We start from the raw sequence: 9,631 nt of genomic DNA on the forward strand, positions 1-9,631 counted from the left end.
TGATTTTTTCCCCCACTTTTTTTCAGTTCTCATGATCGTGAAAGTGGTGATTATGCTGGTTCCATATCAGACCTTCAAAGTGTTACCTCCCGCCTAAGTACGGTATCGGTAAGTGTTTTTTCATAAGTTCTATTTAAAACTAATTTCTAAATTTATATTCCATAATAGAAGATTTTTTGTTTTTGTCACCAAAGCATATCGCTGTAGGATTTTATTTAGAAGCTTAAAATATTTCAATAATCGCAAAATTTTGAATTATAAAACAAAAAGAAAATATATATTGCGTTAAATTTATTAGTGAAGAGAACGTTACGTAATTATATTGCTTTATGGGCCGGCCTCCTACGACTTTATATATTATTTCATTGAAAACACATTGGAAAATGCATGAGGACGTAGACTAAGACTCTTGCTGAACGATTGAAGGAATTGAGCATAACAATAATAATAATAATACATGTCCTTGTAATGACAGGTGCACATTAAGAAGACTAAAGTGAAAAGTATCTTCAAGATTAAAATCTCGAAATAACTTGATTATGAATTCATTTTTGCTTTTTATTCGAGGCCATTATTTATTCAAAAGTTGAATGTTTATGTTGAGGTATAAACACATAGCGAAGGTGGAGTAAAAATTCTCAAGCAAAACATTTACATGCGTCGATATGTCATTTAATGATTACCGATTTTGAAGGTTGACGTTGGATAATGTTGGATTATGTTGAGCATGTTGGACTTCTACGTTAGCCAATATGACTGAAAAATAGAAATCATGCGAATCTTGGCAAGTTTCTTAACGAAATTTCGCAAACTGCTTTCATAATTTACTGCGAGTTTTCTACTTTCATGCCGCTTAGGTAGCTCATGCCCAGTCTTTCGACTATTCTTAAAATATAATTTAATTTTCTTCTTTCCCGTTCCTCAACTTTTCATGTATCGCGCTCAACATAAGTAAGTTGACGGAAGTTATGCACTGTACATAAGTTAATTGGGTATGACAAGGTGTAGTCCTATATATAGTATAATGAAAAGTGAAGAATAACCAGAGAAGGCGCTGTCTAGCGTACTCAAATTCCATATTCTTTTCCCGTTCAATATGTCAATTCTTTGACATATTCGGTCTTGTTCTTCTTATTTGTTGCAGATTTCAATTTAGATTGCGATCAAACATTGTACACGCTAGAAGTTTGTAATTTTTGTTTGCGAGAGAATTGAATTTGCAAGGACTTGTACGCATGGTAGACCGGGTGTTGAAATCATGGCTTTAGGTTTAAGATTAGCCAATAAACATGGGCCAGATTTTTGACTTAATCTTTGCTGTAGACATATCTTAACCGTTTGTTAATACTGAAAGCAAAAGACCAGCGAAATGCTTGACGGCATTTTACATCAGTGACAATAATTTTTACAAAGTGAACGTAATTTATACGACTATTAAAAGTAATGTTTAAATATTTCTTGTTATAGCGTCATGTAACAGAGTATTGAAAATTACATGGCCGCTCTTGAGCGTTTGCCCCATTTAGTTAGTTCCTAATTTATTTTAAAATTTCTCTAAAGAAATGTGAAAAAAAATCTTAGCACCGCGTGACTTTACATTGATTTATAACAATTTATCAACACTTAAGAGCGAGTTTAGGTGTTGATGCGGCACAAGTGCAAATAATCTGAAAATTTTGTGATAAGTAATCCTATTTTCATTTTCCTTCTGCTCGTTCGGCCGTTTCAGTCTATCAGCGACTGTCTTTATGTATGTCTGTCCGACTGTCCGCTTTTTGTCGACAACTTTTCACACCAAATTGATTAAGTGCACTTTAGCAAACAAAACGGTAACAGCAACAACATTAGTGCACACAAACGAACACACGCACACACACACACACACACTCACAAGAAATAAGAAAATGAAAATATTGAAGCAACAAACTTTTGTTATTGCAGCAATATTTTTCTTTCAATATAATCAAGCGGCAAGAGCAGAAGTAGCAGAGGGAAATTTAGTCATTGGCCGCACCTTGTCCATTATCACCAGCAAAAATGGCGGTAATAGTAGCACAAAACAAAAGTTTTTCATACATTTGCTCTGCTATATGCTTTTGTTGTTTATAGCGGATGTGATTCTGGCCATTTTTTCCAATTTTCTATTATTATTGTAAGAAAAGTTTTCTGTTCTGTGCTTTTCTTCCCGTGATTACGTGTTTCTATGGATTGCATGCATACTTATATATGTGTGTGTGTGTGTATGTATGTGTGTGTGTATTTTAAATCACTGTTTGACATTAATCCGATTTAATGCGCACTGCGTATTTGGCATTAATAAAAGCAAAAGAAGCAGCCAATGGAACACAAACAGTTAAGCAGGCAGGCAGGCAAGCAGGCAGGCAGACGTAGACGCGCGGACAGATAGACAGACATGGTAAGAAAGCTCTAAGAGTTGGATACTTTTTCTTTCCGCTTCTCTGATATGATAATATGGTGTGACATGAGATTTATTTGAGAGAATGAAGAATAAAGTTTCTTGTTTGTGTGTTTGCATTGCGCGCCGGCTAACATTTTGACAGAACGTTAAAATCGGAATGTCACAACAGATAAATGCGTTGATGTTTTTCCCTTTTTCTTGTCGTTTTTTTTTTTTATTTTCCTTTTCTGTGAGTTGAGCAAATCTGCGTTTACGGGTACGTTTGTTGTTATTGTTCATTTGTATTTTACAGATTGGTACCAACAATTGTACAGCTCGCTATCGTACCTTAAGTGGTGGTGTCGGTGAATCACCCTCACTGTCACCCAGCCCGTCTTCCGATTATGAGGACATAGCAGCCACGCGTGGATTGCCACCCAGCCTGGCATTAAAATCAAAAAAATGCTCAGCTCTTACCAACAAAGCCAACACAATCAGTCAAAAAGCTACCATACATCATGTAAGTGCACTGACAGGCAAACTAACGTTGCCTGGACTTGAACATCTTTCCGTGTCATATTAAATGTAAACTCTTGGGTGTGTTTCTTGTTCTTTTTCTTTTTCAAAACTTTTTTTTCAATTACGATAAACGCAAAAAAAAAAAAAAAAAAAAAAAAAAACCAAAAACGAAATCTAACAAAAAACAAAAACAAAAAAAAAAATAATAAAAACTGCAACTGCATGGTGTTGCTCTTGCTGCTGCTGGTGCGTTATGCTGTTATTTTTAACTTTATAACCAACCACTATGTGTTTCATGCATCATCGTTACATCTGAATGAATGACTTGCTGCTGTTGTTGATGCTGCTGCTTTTCGTGCTGCTCGCTGGCTTGCTTGCTTGCTTGCTTGCTTGCTCGCCTGCTTGCTCGCCTGCTTGCTGACTGTCTTTAATGAATTCTTGTGTTATATTGTGCTCGGGCAAAAACAACAAAACTTTTCCTATTTCATTAAAATAACACAACGATATATTGCAACCATCGTGTATACCTCTCTGGTCGCTTGTGCTCTACACTCTGCTTATCAACACTCCCCGCGGCCCCCGCCGCCTCCGGGCCCCCTTCTTACCCTTCGCCCCTGTATGTATAAACGCTTGGATGGCTACAATGATGTTATATTTGGGTGGTCTGTGGTGATGACGGGGCCGAATACGAGCAGACGAATGAAATGCGAAATTCACCAAAGGAAATCGGTGCATTTAATGAGAACGGCGTGCGAAACTTTGTTGCCACAAAGGATACTTCAAGGGATTTCAGTAATTCCCAAGATAATACCGACCGCGGCAGTATGAGCGATCAGGCTTTTGCATGTTCGGCAAGTTCCGTCGAAAGTTTACCCAGTGCTTCCGGTTCGAGTAAGTAGTTGTTTTACTTGTTTCTTTCATTTTTTTTTTATTTGCTGCTTTATTGGATAAATTGCTTTGGTTTGTTTGTTGGTCGCTTATGTGTTGCTCCATACTTGTTTTTTTGGCTTTTCTTTTTTTTTTCATTGTTGCTATTGTTGTTGTCGTTCTTGTTGTTGTTGTTGTTGTTGCAATTGCTGTTATTGCTCTTTGTGGCGTTAACAACAAAAAAACCGGAAAATAAACTGTTGTTGAAACAATAAAAACAACAACAACAACAATAGCAACAATCATAATAACAGCATATTGGTCTATTAACAGTAATAGGTGTTGTATGCAATGCATAAAACTTTTTACATGTATAAGTAAGTGGTAGGTTTTAGTTGAGAGGATTTGAATTGTTTGGGTGCTTGGACCGCATAGCGTAATACGCCTGTTGGTTGCTGTTGTTGCAGTGTTGTTTTAACTGGGTTTTTGGTTAAACTGTGGAAATTTTGAAAACTTAATGAATTTTTAATATGCTTCCGGAATGTTATCAACTCTCTACACCCAATACTACTACTACTAATGCTACTGCCACTAACGCCGTCACATGACCATGCATCTCCTTCTAAAAAACATCAATAGCGTATGTAATCAACAAAATACTTGCAAGCGTATTTGTCTGTTGCAAACATACAGAAACATTTACTTGTTGCTATTGTTGTTGTTCTTTTGTAATATTCTGCATATCACACAGTTTGCTGAATATGAAACCGGAAAACCTCTGCTTATTTTCCTAAATATACATAAAGGTCCTTCTGCATAAAACACGCTTACACACACACGCGCGAGCCCTGTTTTTGCAAATCTTAAAATTCATATGTGTGTTTATGCATTATGTACATTCGTACACTTTTGTAATGTTAATGTAGAACTATCTAGACTTTCGAAGAGTAGCGTATTTTTTTTTTTTTTTTTTTTTTGCTCTTTAGCCTGTTTTACTTAGGGTTAGAACGAGTTTCAGAAATATTTTTGGTATGTAAGCAGTTGTTTGTTTGCTGCTCTTTGTAAAACTCGATTAATGAACAAAAGTTTGTTTCAAGTATTTTCTATGAAAAATCCCCTAAAACAACAATGCAACAACAACAGCAATAATAATAGTTAAGTTTGTGCGACAACCAAAAAAAGAAGAAGAAGAAAAAAAAAAACAAAAATGCCTTTAACTTTCCCTTTAGTTTTTTTGTTTTTTGCAAAATTGATGAAAATTAGTTCTTTTTTCATCTTTTTTTTTTTTTTCTTCTCCTGTTTATTGCACAAAATTAATTAAAAAATATTCGAAAAAATTTTTCAAGCATGTTTCTTAAAATAAGAAGGAAAAAAAAAAAAAAAAAAAAAAACAAATTAAATTTTCAACATTATTTCAGGCACTCAGGCTTTAGTACGTCCAGGAAGTCCACAAAGCTCCATATCCACCGATGATCGTGCCTCGTTGGCAGCATCAATATGCAAAGCGAAGGCTCTCGTTGACAGCATGCCAAACCCGTATGACAAAGACGCACTAAAATTTAAGGTAAACTCCACCGTAAACGAAATCACATTATATGACACACACAATCTCTCTTCCTCTCGCTCTCGCTCACGCTCTCATTCTGACACTTCTTCTTCGCCTTCCTTCACTCTTTACTTAAATCCTACTTGAATTCAAAGCAATTGCATTCTTAAGGTTTTGCACATTATACGCTTTGAACTTTGCATCGTCAGGCATCATTGAGTTTATGATGAATTGTGTTGTTTAAAAAAAGTAAAGAGAGAGTGGAAAACAAAAAAAAAAAAAAAAAACTTAATTTTCCTCTTCGCTATACATTTTTAAACTCACTTACACTCGCGTACTTGCTGACATACACTTGTTCGTTTGGCATTTGCTCGTATAATTTATAGCAAATTTGTGTTTTTTTTTTCTCTCGTTTCTTTTTTTTTTTTTTTTTTGTGCTCTTTTTTACTTCTGCCATTCGCGCACAGAAAGGTGATATTATCGATGTATTGTCAATGAACGCTTCTGGCGTATGGAAGGGTCGCTGTCACGGTCGTTTGGGCCACTTTAAATTCATCAATGTTGAAGTGATACCGGAACAACGTTTAAAACATTCGCACAGTAAAGGTTTACCTACAGTCGTAGGTAAGTCGATTGCCGGTGCAGGTGTTGGTATTACTGTAGGCGGCGGCGGCGGCATTATTGGTGGTGTTGGTGGTAGCGCGCGTCATATGACTAGCAATGGTCCGCATTCAGTAGAGGATTTACTTATGCGTATTGGCCTCAAGGAATACACATCCGTTTTCATACTGAATGGGTGAGTGTAACTTTTATGTTTTAATGTCCGCGTAAACATTGATCAGGCACGAAAAACAAACGACCAAAACTATTATTATTTTCTCTCTTTTTTTTTTTTCTCTTTGTTAATTAAAACTTCGTATTGTCATTGTGGTTGTATGAAATGCATTGTTTGCTAGGAAATGTAATAAACAAACAAATAATGTTCATGATTAACAGACTATAGGTGTCACGATAACAATAATGCCTGACCTTTGGGATAAGTAACAGTGTTTGCTTTACTACATATAATAATATATAACAAAAATTGTTTCTTGTCAATTATGTTAATAAGAAAAACGTAGGTGAGAAGCAATGTTCAAAGGACAAAGTAATAAATTTTAAAATTTTTTTATACTCAACTATATGGAAGATAGATATAACTTCCCGAAGCACTGAGTTAATGCATGCCTTCTATTTATTGTTCATTAATGGGTTGTCTTTACATATTTCAAAAGAATTTTTTTTTTTTTTTGGCTTTTACGCAACATGTTCGATTTCTATTGTCATCAAATAGCAATCGCCCAGCAAAACTGATTAACATTATTTGCGGCTGCTTGAAAACTTTAATCGCTTTATGATTTACCTTCACCTGTGTAATAATCAAATGCTGATTGAAGCTACGTAAAACCATGGTTTGTTCGATATTATTAGTGAATCACAGACTAAAGCAACCCAAACAAGCAAATCCTTGCTTGTTGCTGGGGTTATCTGATCTGATCTTCGTAATCATTGTATCTCAATCGCATCTTAATTTGCACGATATTTGTTATTGTCGAGAAGCAGCAAACGTTCGTCCACGTTGCGTTTCCTTGAGATTATTCCCAATCTATTGCGTCAATTTTGGGCGATTAAAAGTCCAATTTGATCGACATGCATCTCCTCGAAATCTCTTTAACTGACGGCATTCTTCTCGTGCACGACAGCATGCTTTTCAACTTTCATTCTATTGAGGACCGCATTGCCGTATTGTCAACATCTCCGCAAACATAAATTTAATTAGGAAAATATATCTACCAGAGTTTTAGATGATGGTTTAGGCATAGGCTCAGTCGCCAACAAATAAGTTGTGAAGGTTAATCCTTCGGGAGCCGTCTTCTCTCATAAATACTTGATATAATTTTACAAATCTCCTTAATATTTAATTCAGTATTATAATAACAAGTCCGTTTATTTCAGAAGCTGAATATTTTAAAATTTGCTGCGCGAATAGTTGAAGATATTATTATGTTTTGGCCAAGGTTTTCATTCCAAGTCATGCGACATGAAGGGGGGCGCGCTGTTAAGCAAGGATCGTCTCTCTAAGAGAAGTGACATATTCTTCTATTGGTTTTGTCTCATTGGTAACATTACTGAGAAACGTATCGTACAATAACTAGTGAGAAACTCAGGGAACTAGGGCTATCCTGGCAGCAACCTTCCTTTCCTGCATGAAAATCGACGCCTTATACAGCCCTACAGTCCTAGAAAACTTGTATATGCATAACTTGTATAAAGAGCGATTTGCGGAGAAAGGAAACAATGTTTGTTGTTAGGTCGCTTTATCGTCTATCGACATTTCAATGTCAAGTTTGATGAAAGGATTCGTAAAATTAATGAATAGATTGGAATAGTTCATATGGTTCTTCCTATCTGCTTGCACATCTCTACATTCATTCTCATATTACAAATGGTCTCTTGATCTCTATAAATTTTTGTATAGTGCGCATTAGAGTAAAGTGGAACATAAGAAGAAAGTGTCTATTTCAGCTTAAAAAATTGTTGATTGTGACAACATATACTTTGTTAAGAATCATCGTCTTATCCCGACTTATTGAATAACATTTGGTATAATTAAGATGTACTTCAAGAAACTTTTGCTATTGTTTAAAAAGGCAGTCATCAGATTATACGAAAAGCTACACTTAAGTTAAAGTATTCGATTTGTGTAATTGTTGGCGTAACTTAACCTCAAAATTTCGCTTTAATTTCTATTCTTTTTGCTCTTATTTTTAAAGTTATGAAGATCTCGAACTGTTTAAAGAATTGGAACCAGCCGATTTGGATTATTTGGGTATTGTAAATCCAGAACATCGTGCCAAATTGTTAACAGCTGTACAACTGTTACACGATATCGAATGTAAGTTAACCCTTAACAAACCCTTAATAATACAAATACAAATATACAAAATTGATATAAATTTTTATCCACGAAACCGATCCTATTTTCCCTCCTTCCAGCTGAAACTAATTTTCGTTTTGTGTGTTTAGCTACGAATTTCCCACAAACAGGCTCTGACGGTGATATAGCCGGATCTAGTTCGGAGAATGATGAGGCTCGTTTAAATAATATCAACAAGAAACATGGTACCTCACCATTCGGGCGTCGACATTTTCCACGTGATTCGGGTTGCTATGAGGGATCACCTGTGCCGCTATCACAAACGCCGACGCAAACATTAGGGGTTTCGACAGATGAAAGCAATAGTTTAGATGATGTTGTTACCAAATGCTCGAGTGAGATAATGAAACGTGTGGAAAGCGCTAGAAAGCAAAAAGATAATCCTTTTAAAAGCAGCAGCGTGGCTTTAACGACACGTGTCGGTAAAAAATCGTTGCTAGGTGCAAGTCTAATCGCTGATGATACTCTTACTCGAGGGGGCGGTTTAAGTGAAAAGTCCAGTGATTCGGGTGTTAGCAGCAGTTCATTGTCGTCGGGTCCCATGAAAAATAGCACTTAACATTTACCCACCATATTAGCACGTGAATTAATGTTGGGCGTGAATTTTTCACTGCCAACCAGTGCTGCTACGCATTACGGAGCCACTTCGCCTACCACCTCAATAGCTTCGGCCGGCTTAGCTGGCTGCAGCAATACCGGTAATTATTTAACGTTGACAAGAGATGACGAAGAGAACGCTTGCAATACTTTACCGCATGTACCATGCTCGACAACGGCCGTCTGTTCTAATGCTAATAATTCTGCTGCTGCCAGCAATGTTGGCGGTTTTGCCACATCATCATCGTCGTCATCATCAGCAACGGGCTTGCCAACAAACCGTAATCTTGTCATGCTGCGCAATCATTTGCGTAAAACGGCTATCACTACCGCTGCTACTAATAATATACAACCCTTAGAAAGCCCAACTGGCGCTAGTTGCCATAATGAACCGTCAAACGAACAATAGCCCTGCTTAAGCGCATTAATGTGGAAATTAATCCAAAGTTATTTTGTTACAACTAACATATGCATACTTATGTGTATGCGTATTTAAATGTCTATATAAAACAAAAAAAAAAAAAACAAAAAAAAAAAGAAGAATTATTTAGTTTATAATTCAACTGCTGTGATTCGTTATTTAGACAATTTTTATTTAAATGTTTATTTTCCATTTTTTCCCACCTATCCGTCTCGTCTCTTCCTATTACTTCAGTTTATAGTAAAGAGAAGTAATAAAGTTTTTTTTTTTTTTTTTTTTTTTTTTTTTTTTTTTTTTTTTTTTTTT

The 9,631-nt window shown here is 35.9% G+C and overlaps 2 protein-coding genes across 5 annotated transcripts in view; both read left to right on the forward strand.

Annotated features, from left to right (window-relative positions):
* The window catches only part of LOC119634926, a 117,590-nt gene extending 108,706 nt beyond the window's left edge, over positions 1 to 8,884 (forward strand). For 2 of the 4 annotated variants that reach the window (XM_038029361.1, XM_038029363.1), the window contains exons 11-17: positions 27 to 108; positions 2,712 to 2,918; positions 3,613 to 3,808; positions 5,203 to 5,348; positions 5,798 to 6,126; positions 8,144 to 8,265; positions 8,367 to 8,884. In XM_038029361.1, coding sequence (XP_037885289.1) covers positions 27 to 108; positions 2,712 to 2,918; positions 3,613 to 3,808; positions 5,203 to 5,348; positions 5,798 to 6,126; positions 8,144 to 8,265; positions 8,367 to 8,866 — 1,582 coding nt within the window. In that variant the 3' untranslated portion in view covers positions 8,867 to 8,884. The remainder of the gene's footprint in view (positions 1 to 26; positions 109 to 2,711; positions 2,919 to 3,612; positions 3,809 to 5,202; positions 5,349 to 5,797; positions 6,127 to 8,143; positions 8,266 to 8,366) is intronic. The other 2 variants (XM_038029364.1, XM_038029365.1) reach the window with 1 other exon arrangement.
* LOC119634929 lies at positions 8,799 to 9,441 on the forward strand. Its single transcript, XM_038029373.1, has one exon. It carries the CDS (start codon positions 8,897 to 8,899, stop codon positions 9,311 to 9,313), a length of 417 nt encoding a protein of 138 aa, XP_037885301.1. The 5' UTR covers positions 8,799 to 8,896; the 3' UTR covers positions 9,314 to 9,441.
* Positions 9,442 to 9,631: the final 190 nt, after the last annotated feature.

This window comes from Glossina fuscipes, unplaced genomic scaffold (genome assembly GCF_014805625.2).
Source record: "Glossina fuscipes isolate IAEA_lab_2018 unplaced genomic scaffold, Yale_Gfus_2 3, whole genome shotgun sequence".
NCBI classification, from domain to species: Eukaryota; Metazoa; Arthropoda; class Insecta; order Diptera; family Glossinidae; genus Glossina; species Glossina fuscipes.

What these genes read in the sequence shown, in the direction of transcription:
- LOC119634929 (XM_038029373.1), top strand. Translation starts at nt 8,897, where the DNA reads ATGTTGGGCGTGAATTTTTCACTGCCAACCAGTGCTGCTACGCATTAC.